The sequence below is a fragment of the Mixophyes fleayi genome, chromosome 2, assembly GCF_038048845.1.
Source record: "Mixophyes fleayi isolate aMixFle1 chromosome 2, aMixFle1.hap1, whole genome shotgun sequence".
Taxonomy (NCBI): domain Eukaryota; kingdom Metazoa; phylum Chordata; class Amphibia; order Anura; family Limnodynastidae; genus Mixophyes; species Mixophyes fleayi.
The window spans coordinates 135,218,123-135,236,639 of record NC_134403.1 but is presented as its reverse complement, the minus strand read 5'-3'; the positions used below and the strand labels follow the sequence as shown (position 1 = coordinate 135,236,639).

At 38.5% G+C, this 18,517-nt stretch overlaps 1 protein-coding gene across 2 annotated transcripts in view; it reads right to left on the bottom strand.

Annotated features, from left to right (window-relative positions):
• Window positions 1–18,517, bottom strand: part of ARHGEF7 (Rho guanine nucleotide exchange factor 7) — a 112,395-nt gene that overhangs the window by 49,526 nt on the left and 44,352 nt on the right. For both annotated transcript variants that reach the window (XM_075200020.1, XM_075200019.1), the window contains exons 6-7: window positions 8,407–8,495; window positions 129–223 (exon numbers count right to left, since the gene is read on the bottom strand). In XM_075200020.1, coding sequence (XP_075056121.1) covers window positions 129–223; window positions 8,407–8,495 — 184 coding nt within the window. The remainder of the gene's footprint in view (window positions 1–128; window positions 224–8,406; window positions 8,496–18,517) is intronic.

Below are 18,517 nucleotides of genomic sequence, written 5' to 3'. Positions count from 1 at the left end.
CTGAAAATGAACCTTGGTTCAAGTAATTTCTGATGTGCTACTGAATCAGAAAATTCTTTATTAATTCATAGTAAGATTTTGCAATCAGATGTGGCAAAAAATGTACAGTTACAACAAAGGAATCTTACTTTTCGCTGGTTTGTAAATGCCGTAGATAATTGGACAACAAATTATGGATCTCCTTGGAGTATTCATTTTCAGTTTCTAATATATTTTGTAGCACCTGCATTAACAAGCAAAAACATCCTTATTAATATAAGGTGGCAAACCACAGTCCATAAAATACCACAATGCTTTACTTAAGGATGATAACATACTTATACAAAGTGCCGATAGCAGTACAACACAAAACACACAAAGCATACACATTCATTTGCTAGCTGTGACTTGGACAGTGCTTCTTTAGTAGTGGATCTGTACCATTAAAAGATCAAAAGATGGTAATGCCCAATACATTATCTGCCTACAGCAAGAGGATTACTACTTGCAATCTCATGTTAATTGCATTCAATTAAAAGCTTTGAAAATGTTGAAGGTCGGCAGTCATGTGAGTCCCACAAATTCTTCTGGTATGATGCCAGTTTATGATATTTTCACTTGTTCTACCAAGTTTTCCTTGTCTTCTGGACACTATAACTTTTAGTCAAAAGGCACCAAATACCAGGGTGGGGTTATTGCCAGTGTGGTCCTGAGCAATATCCATAAAATATCAATAACAAGTTACTATAAAAAACAAACCCCAAGTGAATATGGTGGATCATATGCAACTAAGCTCACACAAAAGGAGGGATTCACACCCCCCCGAAGTACCGCCGCGTATTACCGTAATTATGGTAAGTATAACCGTAATTATGGTAATATCAACCCAGCTTTCTGCTCGAAGCTCAGAGAGCTGCGAGCAAAAAGCCGGCGTTAAACCTACCGTAATAATGGTATTTACGCGCACTATTACCATAATAACGGTAATAGTGCGCAGGCCAACTGAATTCCCCCAAAAAGACACTGAGTACAGGAAGCATGAGTGACTTTCGAGTACAGGGTTGTACCACAACCTACAATACTACAAAAATGTATATGGCATATGTACATCACACAGACATATTATACCATTTGAACACTTGGGTAAATGAGGGACACCAAGAATATTGATAGTACAGGCTTTCATACAGGTGTAGCTCATATGTTAGTTCACCAAATAACATTCCACCATGGTCAGGCTCATGTATAATATTACTGGACTTCCCTCCATTCCTATATTTATTGCTGACAAGGCTGCAAAAGGGGTGAAGGTTGCAGGGTATTTGACAGGAGCTTCAGTGACCAAGAAAGCTCAATTAGCTAATGTTTTACCAGCAATTGTGTCCAAGGTGACATCAGCATGGAACTCTGAGGGAAAACATCTTCCTTTCCCTTTGCTGCTGAAGCACATGCTCCAAGATTGTGATATCTGTATCTACAGGCAATGGCAATATAAGCGGACACCTGCAGATAAGCGGACTGCAAATTTCGATAAGTTGGGCAAGGAGTTTATTTAATCAAAACCTATAAGACAACAATATCATGGTCAGGCAGCTGTGCATAAACCGCTCATCACACATGACAATGCGAGTTCAGCGTTACAAAGAGCACATATTATGAACTACACAGCAGTGGAGGAAGGCGCTATGGTCGGAGGCATCATCCTCCACCATGTTCTTAACAAACGTATAAGTGTCAGCTGTGCAGGGCAAAATTCCTGGTATCGTTGTGGTGACATCATCTCCTTAGAAGGCCTTACAATATTCATGAAGGTTATTAGTAACCAACTTGTTTTTTAGGGTTAGTGTGCCTTTCCATGTACTGACCCAACGCGTTTTACAGAGAGAGAAAGAGAGATAGAGAGAAAGAAAGAGGGGCGAGAGAGACTGACTACTGGAAAATAGGCTATGCATTAAGTATAATGATTGTCAGATTAGGCTCTGCCATGTGTATTATATGCAGACTCAATATTGTTATACGTTGGCTATATGATGCTGAATATATGGGACTGTAAGACAAGTAGATCAAAGGTTTTATAGCACAGTAAGGTGAAAAGGGCATATATTTCATATCACTTAATTTGTGCAATGTACAATAAAATATACTGGGAGTCCATAGAGACTGGCTATAGATGCACTTGTGGATAAAGGAAAATCTGAGCCCCTACAAATAGTACCCAGACAGATAGGTGAATCATAAAATATTTGTAGATTTATGCACTAAGACTCTCATTCTTTCCTGTACAAAGCTCAGTGACTGGACAGCATTGACAGGAGGCCTTGATGTTTTATTATGAGAGAAGACTACAGACTGTTCATTTTCCCTGAATGCTCCCATTCATTTCACGTTACACGGAGGGGGAATAAGACCATTTTTGTTGTATTTTGCAAGTTCATTCACTGCAGAGGACCTAATTGTTGACCTTCACAGTAAATCGGCTCTATTCTACTGAACCTGTGTGCCTCAGAAATGTTACAAAGCAGTCAGCTGGTCATTGCAAGCATGACATGGGCTACTTGGCTACAGACACATTGAAAGGAGTTGTGGAAAGAGAGGAAAAACAGAGCTCACAGCCAAATACAATGAAAGAAACCACACAAATCTCTTTTATAGAAAAATAATAAATCTGTATTTATCAACCTAAAATTGAAAACCGCTAGAGACAGGAAATGAAAGGCAATCAATATACATGATACAATGACACAAACACATAACAGTATTTTTCTGCCACAACTGATCCGCTGAAAGCCATTAAAAATGGAAGGATAGATGTTCTACAACACCCCAGGTTCATGGAAACTTCTTTTCTATGAGTGGATTTTACAGCACATGGACCAGAAATGACAGTACTCTAGAATACACAGGTTGACACGTAGAGAAATGAAATAGTAAAATACTGCTACTACTACCTGGCAGCATACAATAATTGCAAAAGCAAAACTGTGAATATGAACATTCAGCAGAAAGATGGAAAACAAGGTTAGATTTTAATAAGCTGAAGTACACAATCATTATTTTGAAATTATTTTTGTTGTCAAATATTACTGCAATCTGAAAAAAAAACAACAAGCTCAAACAAAATGACCAATAATATAAAAAAGACTGACTTAGTAAAAACAGTATTTTTTGTCCCAGTCTCTGACCCTAAGACTGTATCTCTTCCTCCAAATTTTTCAATGTTTTCTTACTTGTACACTATAATATTTATTTGCTATGTAGTTCATTTCTCCTTATGCCAAATCTATTTATTTTCCACTAGATAATGTGCTCCCTCACCTTACTACCCTCTTCCATTCTATATCCCCATCCTTAGATATTTAAAAAAAAAAAATCAAAAAAAAAAATTATATTTCGAGAAAATAAAACCACACATTTATTTTTATGTTAAAAACAATAACCATTGCAAAAAAAGCTATAACTGACATAAGCCCAGCCAACCACAAGTAGCAAGACAAATCCATACTGCAAGAAGACATAAGACATATATTACATATACAACAGTACACACTGAACGTATGTCACCTCTCTTGCACCTCTCCTCAGCCGTAACCCTTTGCATGGAATGCGATCAGTGTGAATGCTCAACGAAGACCCCATGACACTGCAACCAAATTTCATTAGCTTCCCCATCTCACTGATGTGCTAGAGGAATTGACGAGCAGTAAAACAGAGCCTTGCTGTTGAAGCACAGAATTAACATCCCATGCCAATGAGGCTATGAATGGCAAAGACATCACAGCGAAGAGACGTCCCAGTGTAACAGGGGAGATTCTCTCAGACAGTTCACAGTTCTCTCACACAGAAAACTGAAAACAAAACATCAATGACCAACAGATTCTTTCATACATATATGACAGTGGTAGCATCAACATCTATGATATTTTACACAGCACTGCAAAGTGAGGACAGCAGACTCACATGAGATACTCACAAGGAGAGACAGCTAAATTCACCAAATTAAGGCATAAAGGTATCATGACACAAAGTGAGTTCTGTTGACAGTGAAGTTGGCCCTGCATCAAAACTGGTATTTGAAGAATTGGAATCCGAATGATCAGAAGATCAATGATGTGCTGTAACCCATATTAACCAGATATCAACTTTAAGCAGTCCAGTGAATTCAGACTAACGAATGCCATTATCTGATTGGTTGGCTAGAATATTTTCCTTACATCATTTTATTAACCACTAAACCCCAAAATTCTACATTTTCTATATGACCCAAGAAGGTAAACTATATTGTTCTGCGTTGATCTGACAATATACTGCAGTTATGATAAAAAGTAAAGCATATTTAGTCAAGTATAAACACTCTAGTTATGTCATGTATATTACTCAGCTCAGTAGCACACATACTTCCATATATTAATATTAATCAGTGACTTCTGAGTATATGGACATTTTGGCATTCATAGTTTTATCAAAAGTTCGGGCACTGTTGGTTAATTAACTGCTTTTCACTTAGAGATTCAGTGAAACATGCAAACAGAAACTCTGATGAAATTAGAGATTGAAAAAAAGCTAAAAAAAAAAAAAAAAAAAAAAAAAAAAAAGAGTGAATGTGGCATGTGTAAAAGTTTGGACACACTTCCAGTTGAACTATTAACAGTTTTCTTTTAAGGCCTCAATACTTGATGGGCTCATTAGGCTTTAAATCAGCCCAGTTGAAGAGAATACTACTCTGACCATCTTAAACTCTCAGGATGTTGTTTCTTCTCTCAACAACCATGAAATCCTTTAAGTTATTAACGGAGGACTTGAAAATATAACTGATTATTGCAACGCACAGGAAGGCTATATAAGAAAGGGAATTTATGAGAAATTGTTAAAATCAAAGCAAAACAAGGAAGTAGTATCTCTAGTGGAGCAGCTATTACACTGGTCAGATACACAAAGCAGAACCCACATATTACAACAAAGCGTCTGCAAAAAGTTTAAGCGGACACAGGAATAATGGCCCATATGTACACACAGGGCTGACACCAAGTAATGTTGGTAAGAAGTGTGAGCTATGTGTAAAAGTGAGTGCTATGTTTACAGTCCGATACTTATTAGTGGACACAATATAAAAAGTTTTTAAAATTTGCCTGACTTCTACATTTTGAGGCTGGCTCCTAGATTCTAAAATAATTGTGAGCACTTCTTTAGGACATAATGATAGATTTGACTTCCAGGCCTTTTGGCTAAGGTCAAATGTAGTATCTGTTCTTATAGGGACGTTACACTTGGTCCTCTGGCCGAGGGGCCAGCAGCAGCTTTGAAAGTTCGGGACAAGATGTGCCTCCAGAGTGGAGACCCGTAGGTGCCAGCAAGTCACTGTTGATGCACTGGGACATGATTTTTAATGGTACTTTTGCACTTCTTACCACTTTAACTTAGGCATTGCCTCCCTATGCCCTGGCCTTTTGGCTGAGGGGGAGAATTTTTTAAAAAAAGCTTGTCTGGCCATTAGGTTATAACTGTACCCGCACAGCACTATTTATTTTCACTCCTTCTTTGTCATGGATTTTAGGGGTGCGGAGGTCCCATATGTATTTCCCAAGATGGGGAGGAAGCAGCGGTTGGGCTAGCCCTGAGGTTACCACCCTCCTGAAAACTTCCGATGCCCACCTTGCATCCTGGGCTTACAGCTGACAAAAAAAAAACAACAAAAAACACACACTTCTATATAAAGATCAATTTCTTTCAGAACTCTATTAATTTGTGTTCAGTTCGGTTATCTTCAACCACAACTTGCCAGCCTTGCCTGCAGTCTCGTAAGTTTTGACCAGGACAGTAGCAGGCTTTTTGGTCTCAAGACTCGTCAGATCGATGCATGCACCATGTTACTGTAACATCCACACTACTCCTGCCGCTGTGGCTTTGAACACTGTGTCAAAGCTACACTACCACCTAGAAAAACATTTTTTCAACCAGCAGTGTTTCCCAGGCTCCTCCATGACTCTCAAAAGTCCCAGCTGAAAACTGATTATAATCAGGAGGACAAATCTCAGACAACAATCTCTTGATTGCAGCCTGTGATAAGACCTCATGCACACCACTACCTGTGCAACCATTTAGAGATGGATAACAAATTTAAATTTCCCAATTCTGCTCTAGCCGGCAGAGCTCTAGGAATAACTGCTGCAGATAGGAAACCCCAAGCCTCCATATACGTGGAGGGTGAAGTGTTAGTGCAGCTTATAAAGGTGAGTTCTTGCTGCTGATCACTGATTGATGTTGCCTACTGCTTTGGACCTCTGTACACATTTATTTAAAATGTATTTCTAAGTTCAGATTTCTTTTTACCCTATGATGACAATAGTCCCTCCACCACCATTTATTCCAAAATCGCAACATATCGCTGAGACTAAAATGTAAGGTCAAGCTGTGACTGGTACATTGCAGTGTACCAGAATCATATTTTTATAAGACTCAGATTACCTTTTACCTCACAGTATATATAGAATATACATTTTTGTGTTTAGAGGTAGGGGGGTCAGCTGCTGCTGGAGGTGGAGAGAGAGGATTAGAGGTGCCATTAGGGATGAGAGACTATGGCAGACACAAACGAAAAATAAGCAAAATGGTACAAGATTATAAACCACAAGAGGGCAGCATTGTGCTTCAAGCAAGCAATCACACTGATTGACTAGGTCTTATCTGAACTCAATTTAAACATTCAAAATCCATCATTGCCCAAGCTTCAAAATGCTGGGCATATAGTCAGGATACGTCATGAAAAGACATATGTTATAGTCATGTTACACAAAACCATAGGATCTCTGTAGAAGATCACACTCTACTTAATACAGACAGATATACAAAGCTTTTAGCTTTAAAATCAACCATACAAGAACATATATATCATTTAAAAAGATATAATGAATCATGAAAAGACAGGACTCTCATGAAGTTTAATATGTTTAATGAATTATAATGTTAAAAAGTGTCACATGATCATACAGTTTTCAGCCAAACGCTAACATCACCGCTTAGGCAATAATACAGGTCCTGCCAAATAACATCCCTTATTAAAGTTTATATGTCCCCATTAGAGATACTCCTCACCAGATGCTTCACACACCTATCAAGTTAGTGACATCACCACCAATCATAGCTAGAACAATATAGACACGCATAAAAGAATGCAGAGAAAAGGGGAATTTCATTAAATCATATGAAGTATATTACAAAAAAAAAATGTATATTGAAATGTAGGTTCATTATACATATTGTTTAGTATTCTACTCAGCAAAATATAAATATTGGATCGTGGAGCATTTACATAACAGAGAATAAGTGCTAACAGATACCACATTCAATGAAAAGAGTATTGCTGGGGGCTGGGAAGTAGATAGTGCTGCAACCCAAGCTCAATAGTAACAATGCACCATGCACCAGTTGCTTTTTTGCAAACATTTATTGATGCATACATATCAACATTTGGTTGTAATCCCACCTTCATAAGGACGGTTCTATAATGGAATGAAACAATACAATTCATAACAACTGTACATATTCTCATTCCACAGGCTTACACCCCTGATGTATGATCCAATCAAAGTGAGGGTGTGTTCAGGAGGTGTGTCATCATGTACGGTCAGCCACGCCTCGACATTAAGATATAGTGGCTAATAGTACAAATCAAATAAACATGTATTTTTTTCCAAAGCTATTAGTTCATAAAAATGCAAAACTGCGTAAAAAAAAACACGCAACACAAATGGCATAATGAACATCAAAAACAATCTTGATGCAGCATAGCAATATTTGTCCAACAGACAACAATTCACGTTGACTTCACTATGAACAACATGTTGCATTATATTAATACTCTCTTTGATGCTAACTCATCTTTTAGCATTAGTACATTATACCGAGATTTATTTATATATATATATATATATATATATATATATATATATATATATATATATATATATAGCATCAAAGAGTCAATAAAAAACACAAATATTAAATTTTTCAAAACGGACATACAAGTTTCTAAACAGAAAATTATAACGGAAAAGTAAAAAAAAAATAAAAAATGATTCAAGTAGCATTTAAGGGAACATTCAACATTTATTCCCCTGGGTGGCGAGACACTCTCAATAGACTACAAGCTGAAAAACCTGATCCCCTCAACGAGGTGATTTTAGAATAGGCTACGTTTCTACAGCCCTCAAATGCAATACCTGCAAGCAACATCATCTACAAACGTACAGTAAAAGTACCTAGTGGGACAGTATGGCAGATTCTAAAATCAGAACAAGCAGACTACACAAACATTTATTGCAATGTCAATGTCCATTGATGTGTATTACATTTGCCATTACGGTCTTTACATACTGGAAATCTAAAATAAAATAATAAAAAGATCATCCTGTTCCAGTAGAGCATACTCACCACATTGTAGTAGCTTTTGTTGATTGCAGATGTCTCAAACCCTTTCGGAGGGCTTTTCAGTGTTGTAGACTTGGGGGATACTGGTTTTTCTAAGAGATAAAAAGACTGCATTGATGAAAATGGCCTAGTTCTCAAACAGATTGTTATTAAGTAGTTCATGTCTAAAGAAGAATTCCAGTAAAATATTTTTTTTTTATCAAGATCCCCTGTCCTAAACTAGTACAAGCAGGAGGTTGTCCTACACAGTATATCTCTGGGATAGGATTCCTGAAGAACAGGGTTTTTTTTTTTGTTTTAATTAAATTATTATTTTGCTTAAGTTCCCTTTTAACACCATCAACATGTGAAAAGTTCAGTCTAAAAGATCACGGATTACAACTTTAAAAAATTGAACAATCCTCCTTTTTAAATCTTAAAGTATATAGCGGCTATTCATACATGTAAACATAGGTGTTTCATGCGAACACACATTCATTCTGCAATTGGAGGATTTGTAAACAAACTTATAGTAAGGTTGTAAAAAAAAAAAAGAAAAAAAAAAAAGACACAGGTCCATTGAATATAACCTTTCATAAACTTGCATTGGTCCAGAGTAAGGCAAAACAAAACCCACTGTGTGATAGTTGCAGAGAAGGGGTATGGCATCCTGACCCAAAAATGGCACTCATTAATTCCCTGGATTAAATCTTTACTAATTATGGCTATCAGTAGACAGTACTGTTCTATATATTATGAGAGCAAAGAACAATGTATAATTGATATACTTTACTGTGATTATTATTATTATTATTTTTAAGTGACATCTAAACAGGTAAAGGAGGTTGAAAAAACCATCCATGGTAAAAACATATAACCAAGAAAAACATATAGCTGATCTATATACTAGAGCATTTGTCAACAATAATTATCTGTGCATAAAAGAAACTATTTATTATGTTTGCTCACTGCATCATAAGGGTTTCATTTTATTTCTGCACTATTCATCTCTCTCCTCTCTTCGCTGCTGGTATTTCCTGTTTAATGCCAGTGGCTCCAGATTACAAAAAAACCAACAGATCAGCAGGACTCTAGTAGTGTAATAAGATCACCAAAATAGTTCTGTGGGTAAACAGGCCTGCTTACGCAAGTACTGGGAGCAAATCATGGGGTCACAAATCACCGAGTAACAATAGGAAACAAATGTGAATGTTTAAATACAATGCTACAATAATTATGGTGTTAGATTTGCATTTCAAAACTATGACAGTTATACATTTGTTATCCACCATCAAAATTCATACAAGAATAAGCAACTTGAGTTGTTATACTGAGGTGCAGTCTCTTCTGCAGCCTGTCATTTACTAGGCGACACAGTAGACATCACATGCCAGATGAAATCATAGCACACATGGTATCTGCTGTCTCGTGTAATTACAAGGTCAAGCCAGATGGCGGTCTTTCAAAGAAACAAAAAGCACATCAAGCCTTGCAAATCATGTAATAAAGAAAAAAACACCATGGGAAAATAGGGCAATCTGCATATTAGAAGAGACAGTTGGGTAATGTATATAGTTATGCTTGGTTACTAAACAGCTGAAACTAAAAACCAACACAACTAATGACACAAGGCTTTTTTAAAAACTTTAACCTCTTTGAGGTCATGTCAATCTTCATGTTTTGTCGATTAGCCTCTTTATAAATAGATTTTTATTTATTGGGTAAGATATAGGGAAAAACAGGCAAAATGATGGGGCTCTTTTCCATAATGCTTCTGCTAGTTATTTCACTCAATTAGTGAGACAGACGATATTTACCCCACAATGTAATGAGCTAGATCTGATGTAGAGATAACAAACACACTGATCAGCTACAATATTAAAACCTGTCTAATATTGTGTAGGCCCACAGATGCTGGATAAGATTGATGTCTGGGGAATTTGGAGGCCAAGTCAACATTTTGAACTTTTTGTCATGTTCCTCAAACCATTACTGAACAATTTTTGCAGTGTGGCAGGGCGCATTATCCACTGCCATCAGGGAATACTGTTGACATGAAGGGGTGTACTTGGTCTGCAACAATGTTTACATTGGTGTACATTTCTAAAATGATTGGATAAGTTGTGTTGTTCGCACCCTATCTGTATATTCCTCAGGTGTTCACCAATACGGATCTTTAGTTTCCGTATAGTACGTCCCACATACTGTTTTCGGCATGAACATTCAATAAGATATATCACATTTTCTGTACTACAAGTCAAAAAATCTTTAATTTTGTAGGTAATACCCGTGTGTGTGGAGCTATACTCCGTAACAGATTTAGTGCTGGAACAATGTAGGACTTTACAGTTATGGCACCTTCCACAGTAATAGAATCCTGGTTTCTGGCTCTGAACAGTAAGCCAGTCACCAGGCTTCCGTTTATTGTCTGCAACAATGTTTACGTAGGTGGTACTTATCAAAATAACATCCATATGAATGGCAGGACCCAAGGTTTCCCAGCTGAACATTGCCCAGAGCATCACACTGCCTATGCCGGCTTGCTTTCTTCCCCTAGTGCATCCTGGTGCCATATCTTCCCCAGGTAAATGACGCACATATAGCCGGTTGTCCATATGATGTAAAAGAAACAGTCAATCATCAGACCAGGTCACCTTCATTCATTGCTCCATGGCCCTGGTCTGACATGCACATGGCCACTGTAGGGGCTTTAAATGGTGGACAGTGGTTAGCATGGGCACTCTGAGCGCTGTTCGGCTACTCAGCCCCATACACAGCAAGCTACGATGCAGTGTGTTCCAACACCTTTTTATTATAGCCAGTATTAACTTTTTCAGCAATTTCTGCTACAGTAGCTCTTCTGTGGGATTGGACCAGATGGGCTAGCCTTCGCTCCCCATTCGCATCAATGAGCTTTTAGGTGGCTATGAACCTGTCAGCGATTCATTGGTTGCCCTTCCTTGGACCACTTTTGGTAGATTATAATCACTGCATACTGGGAACACCCCAGAAGACCTGCAATTTTGGAGATGCTCTGACCCAGTCATCTAGCTATCACAATTTGGCTCTTGTCAAAGTTCCTCAGATCCTTACGTTTGCCCATTTTTCCTGCTTCCAATACATCAACTTCAAGAACTGACTGTTCACTTGCTGCCTGGTATCCCACCCCCTTGACTGGTGCCACTGTAATGAGATAATCAATGTTATTTACTTCATTTTTCAGTGGATTTAATGTTGTGGCTGACCGATGTATGTGTTCCTTGTACAAGGTTTAATTTCATTATAGGGGCCGGGAACAAAAGGTCAGCATTTTTGTTTTGTTTATATATTTTTTTACAATGTACCTGCATACAGAAATCCTTAAGTGGAAGTGGGGATAGATAAAGGGGATAGAGAGCATTTAAGAAAATTTGGGTTTACCCTTATGTTAAGATATTTGTGCAAAAGTGCATGAATGTTTCACAAAATAAATTACTTAAGTAGGTGATGGAGGCAAATAATTTGTTTTATTCATATTTTTTATTTTTAACAACTTTTTTTTTTTTTTTTTTTTAACTTACGGCAACATTTTATTTACTTTATTTTTTTATTACATTTTGTATTACATTTGGGAGGGGAGGGCCTGATGGTCTCCTCTGCATACTAACACTATATCCAGTGTTATCTGGCTGTAATAGCAGCTTATGTGTATGTAAGCAGCTATTCGATCCACGCCATACTGGGTAAAATCTGTTCGCCATTACCACCTGTTATCTATGTAAGACTGACCAACATAGATAGGCAGTGACAGTCATCAAGTAGTTAAATAAACGTTTCATCTTCAACACAATCAATGGGATGAATGTATAAATCGAATGGGATCTGTAATCAATATCCATTACAGTAAAACACAAGTTGCCTTCTAGAAGAGATACCAATAACATTTTACAAATATGTATGTAAAAGATCCCACACCTTCACAAAACATGTGTTGGATATCTGAGTGCAAGCTTCTGTCTAAACCATTTTCTGCAGATGATGACTAAAAGTTGCTTCTTGCAGTAACTACTTCTGGCACATCCTTCCCTCCAGCCCCTTAAGGCTCCAGTTCTTGGCCCTCTGCCTTTCTCTCTTTATACTTTTTTTTGGAGAACCAATATACTCTTTTGGCCTCCACTACCACCTCTATGCAAACGACACGAAAATCAACCTCTCCTTCCTTCTCTTCTTCTCTTATATACAGTGCTGTCCTGGTATCATCCTTAACACCGCCCACCATTTCACTCCAGACTCCACTTGTGCCATCTTGCCGCCTCCCCCTTTCTAAATATTGCCAGGATAAACCCCTTCACCCATGACATTATCAAAGACCTTATACATCCTTCTCTTTCTGCACAAAGACCACTGAGGAAGTCACGTGTTCCAAATGTGTTGTTGCTACCCCTACACAGTGTGAACTTTTTTTTCCCCAGCATTTGTACTGTACGTTTTTTCCATTATTAGAATATACTACTGCTATGCTATTCTTCCAGTATCATTTAATCTATCATCTGCTGTCTATGTTCACCACTGCTGGCAAATGCATCTCTTATTAATATCGCTACCTTCACGTCACCATACTCTCCATCTGTACACTCATCCACAAACTGCACCATTTACCCACCTCCACATATATCTCCAGCTAACCCTTATCTATCTTCAACTACATCCTTGCATGCACACCCCTCAACACACTCTCTCAGACTCACACACTTTCTAACCACCCATATACTTTCTCACTTCACCTTAAGCTCTTACTTATGTACCAATCCTCTCTGCCGATCTTGTTGCCTATCTTACACACTTTCCCAGTATAACAATTGCTCCATACTCATTTATTTCATACACCGTCATTTCATCCTATTTTCTGTCCCTTCAGACTCCTAGTTATTTTACTTCAGCCCTAATTCGCTTACATCCACCCTTACTCCACACTCCCACCCCTATATTCCAACACTCATCACCTTCATCGCCAACATCACCTTTCTTGTAACTCCTTATTCGTTCAGCTCCACCCTACAACAGCTATAGAAGCCCACAGTTCTTGCTCTACATCATCACAGAAGTCCACCAACAAGACATCAAACACACAGCTCCATGGCGTCAAGTTAAGTCTCATACCTCCTGCACTGACTAGTGCAACACCCGACAATCTGGCCTTCGTGTCACCCATCTAAGCTCACTCCAATCCATCCTAAATGCCGTGGTAAAAAGGCTATGCTACTGCACCACTCCTTACACTGGCTCTCCATATTCTCTAGAATCCAATTCAAACTACTCACCCTCTCCTCCCCCCTCTAGTCTCTGACCTTGTAATGAGAGACACTTCACACACTATTAGATCTGCCTTTGACCAGTGCCTTCCTCCTCTCTAATTAACCTCTCTCATGCTCACCTACAAGACATCTCATGTGTAGCTCCCCTCTTATGAAACTTCCTACCCCACCAAATTAGACTATCTCTCAACCTTCAATTTTTTAATTCTGCTTTAATACCCATTTCTTTTCTATAGTCTGTCCTTCGCCCAACAAAAATGACTCTGTGGAAAACAAGCTACAATCTTGTCACTCCAGCTCCTGTAGTACCAGCATTATCGACGATATTTATCGTCTCCCTCTAGATTGTAAGCTCTCACAAGCAGGGCCCTCTCTACTCTCTGTCTGCACCTCTGACAAACTTGTATGCCCTTGCTCTGTATGTGCAGCACCAGACAGTCGTTAAAACAAATCATACAGTTTTGTGTCGCCTTGTAAATAAACTAATGATGATTACTGAACTGTGTGTAGGAAACTATCTCCCCCACAATTAGAATTTTATCTCCAAAATCTTCTATTCTGGTAAGTCTCTTAATAACGGTTACATATATTTGTGAATGTTATTAGCAGTTCTTTTGTATGGGTCCATTTGAATTTTAGCTTTACTTGTTCTTAAAATAGGATAACCAGACAGACACTGTTTTAGACACAATACATTAGCTGTGCTATTCCTCACAACTGTTACTGCAATTGATGTTTGCATCATCTTCCTGCATAAAAACAGTCTGCAAAGTCACATGTAGCAGCTTAAAACAATGCAGTTCTCCAATTAGTCATACACTGTATCACATAAAACTGTGTGAGTGTGTGTTCAACTATGTAAATAATAATGCCAAAGACTTTCGGCTAGCTCCAAATGTTTTCATGCACTTAAATATCAATAATGCAAATGGAGTAGGGATCACAAAATAACTATGCAAATGCACAAGGAAATATGATCAAATAGAACATGGAAGTTACTCTATTTTGCCAACATCGCTGTAATGAATTTACTAGAAACGTTGATACGTGAAAACACAAGACAAACAAAGTTTCATTCTACAACAGAAAGTTACTCAAAATTAATTATCTGCCAAATTAGTTATATTCAGTATATAGCAATGTACGCCAATGTTTCCATTTTACCGGATATCTGCCAAAATCTGATACAGCATTGGGCATTGGTTAATTTTATATACCTGGACACTGCCAAAGTAAATACATATCCAATTTTGACAAAAAAACTAAGATGATGTACAAGGAAAGTTGAATATTAGGTTGTGTACACACATACCTACAGATTTTAAAGATAGCACAGACTGAATAGATTAAATAGGAATCAATGGTCTAGAAGAGGGTTTCCCAAACCCACCCCTCAGGGCTCCCCAACAGTGCAGGTTTTCCATATCTCCTTGCTGGAGGACAGGTGTATTCATTACTGACTGATACATTGTAACAGATCCACAGGTGGTGCTAATTATGTCACATGTAATCTAGAAAACCTGCACTGTTGGGGAGCCCTGAGGACTGGGTTTGGGAAACCCTGGTCTAGAATTAAACAGAGCCTTTCCAATGAGCATCCTGGATGCATATGATTACCGTATTCACTCAACTGTTCTTCAGGTTGCTGATTTATTTTTACATCTGCATTCATTTTGTCTACCAAGTATGTCCCTGTTTTATGTGTGCTCTGTTTTCCTCACCGTCTGGCACTGTGGAGCACTCTGGCGCCATACAATCAAACAATAATCTTGTGACATATTACTTAGTATTGCAGCTCACCTACATTGTATGTGGACACAGTAAGTAATGTCTTTGATATTTAAGACTGCTAAAATAATACAAAAGTATGTGCCTTCTAATTTTATCTACAATGATGAATCCCTCAATCTGGTTGCAGTTGCAGTGTAACATATCAGGCTTGCTCAACAAACATATATGAACAGCAGGAGAGATTCTCTGCAACCGCAATTTACGCAATCAAGTCATCCATTACTTTCCAAGAGTTTAGAACATTGGAGACAAGTAAAGTTAATACACAGATGCTCTGGCAGGAAAAAAAATCATGCAAACAAATTCTCTCCTAGGAAAATGTGATCACTCAAAGCTTTCTGAACTATGCACTGCCATTTATGTACAAAGCTGTGGAAGATCTCTAGTGGCACATTGTATTATAATTACTAAAAGGAAAATAATGTCAGGACAGAAGACAACTAACAGGATATAGAACATGAATTAAGAAGAGAAAAACGATAGCGTAAAATATGAAGGAGGCCACGCACCATGCATTATTGGGGCAGATATTGGCAAATTAAACCAAACTATAGTGCCATGTGTATTACCCCAAAACAATTGACTGAACTGTGGTTTGCCCATGCTCTGAAGAGCTGGTTCTGTATAGTTTGGCCACCCACATACATGAAAAGAGCACCCTATGTGTGGCCAGCTTAAAAGATATTGAAATCATACAGGTTAATTGTTGCACTTGCCATAGAGCAATACAGTACCCTGTAATGATGTACAGGCTTAGCTACAATAGTGGGGTTTATTTAAAGCAGGAATCATCCCATGAAACAATAAAGGTGTTTATTTAATATAAATCACTGTGGCAGTATTTAAAGCATGTTGGTAATTACCATTTTTGCCTCTCTTTGTTTCTTCAGCCTGCTATTAATGATTTAAAGTAAAAATACTTCTTTGTGGGATTGCTGCTTTAATGACATCATGCCATATACATGAATGTGCCAAACCTACAGCAACCAATCAGAATTTAACTTATTTTCAGGTGTGCTTGGTTAGAGTCAGGGCACTTATTGTAAGCATTCTTCATCGCCAGCATGGCCGTGTGTAGCTAGCTATGACATAGACAGTACTAAAACAACCTGCAGCCAAAACATCAACAAGTTGGTGTTTAGAGAGCCTGTTTGATTAGTTCTTTTGTATTCTGGATGTATGTGTGTGAGAGAGAGAGAGAGAGAGAGAGAGAGGGAGGGTTGGTGGGGAGTGGTGAGATGGAATAAAGTTTGGAGACACAGTAGTTAGACAGGACGAAACGCGTTGCTTAAACCACAAGAGGCAGCAACAGACCCCCTCCCCACATCAACACACAAAAGAAGATCCCCCCAAACGAAGAAACCGGAAGTTTGTGCGTTCACGGCTACCGGAACTTGAGCACAGTGGAACACAAGCCGCAACCAAGCAGCCACTCACTGTACACCAATGAAGGAATTCGGAAGCAAAGGAACAGAAAAAACTGCTCTTATAAGAGCAAACGAGCTACCAAACTCCATATACACACCATTAACCCCACAGACCACACGAGCTACAAATTTCCTATTACACACGCATAAACAACAACCATTCAAGCATAACCTAACCTCCCACACTCACAAAAAATAGCAAAGACATACCCCCCCACACGCCACAGAGACACACCACCTATATCACCTAGCACCCAGACATACCCCAAGAGCTATCAACCAATCTAAAACCCACCCAAACCATAGCTTACCACAGGCTATACACAGAAAACAGCTATAGATAAAACATGCTAAAAGTATCACATCCATAAGACAAAAGAAGTGTAAACAACTGGAGCAATAAACATTCAAGTATATTGGTATACACACCAAGGGCTATAGTCATCAAAACTATATAAAAGCTATATAAATAGAACTATAATAACTAAACTCCATAGCGGAATAGCAAAATACCAAAGATAAAAGAGCTACAACAGTCAAACTCAAAAGAGCTATAAACCAAAATCTGTCAAAAGCAGTAAAAAGGGAAGTATATGGTCTATAATCCGCTCGCATAACTACCGTTTCTCCAAATACAATTCCATCCCACCTCTCTCTCTCTACCCCTCCCTCCCTCTTCCACAGCTACATCCAGAATACAAAAAGAACCAAACAGGTCATCTAAACACCGACGACACAAGACAACGAGGTACAGACAGAACCAGGTGAGCTTCAAACCAATCACTCACAACTTGCATTTCTCTCCCCCCCTCCAAAAGCACATTTATAAGACTACAAGATTCTAGACCACCAACACACAAAAACACAACACCCTGTTGCGCCCTGAAAAACCCTACTACAAAAAAGTACCCACCGAGCCAAATGCGTAAAGGCAGCAACTACAACATCTGCAAATTAACACAAGACAAGTGCAGACGTTCAAGGTGGCCCTCCCAAAGGAGCCCCGCCCCTTCAACAAACACATCAGGCTAAGTGTCCCTTCGTATGATAGTGTACTAATGAGCTAGATAGCAGGGAGGTTAAAGTACTGGGGGAGAGCTTGAAGTTGATAAGGTGATGATCCGATAAGGGGAAAGGAGTGATGAGGAAATCAGAAACTGAGCAGAATCTAGACAAGATCAATGTAGTGGCCATCCCGATGAGTAGAGGATTCAGTCCACTGCGAGGGTAGTTTGGAAGCAGAATTATCAATGGGGATGTTAAAATCACCCATGATGATGGTGGGAATGTCAGAAGATAAAAACTGAGGGAGCCAGGCAGAGAAACATTTCAGGGGGAGTTAGATGACAGCAACACTCAGAGATGGGTTACAAATTTGAAAAGCATGTACTTCAATAGATGGGAATGTGATTGACAGGACATTTGGAAGAAATGTAAATGTGCAATGTGGGGAAGGAAGTAGTCCAACCTCATTGTCTGCTTCCAGGTCTGGAGGTGTGAGTGAAAGGGCAGCAGGTGAGGTAGTGTGATTGTGTAAGCCATGTTTCTGTAATGGCCAAAAGATTGAGGTTGTTTGAGAGGAAGAGGTCATGTATGGAGTTACTTTTGTTACAAATAGTGAGT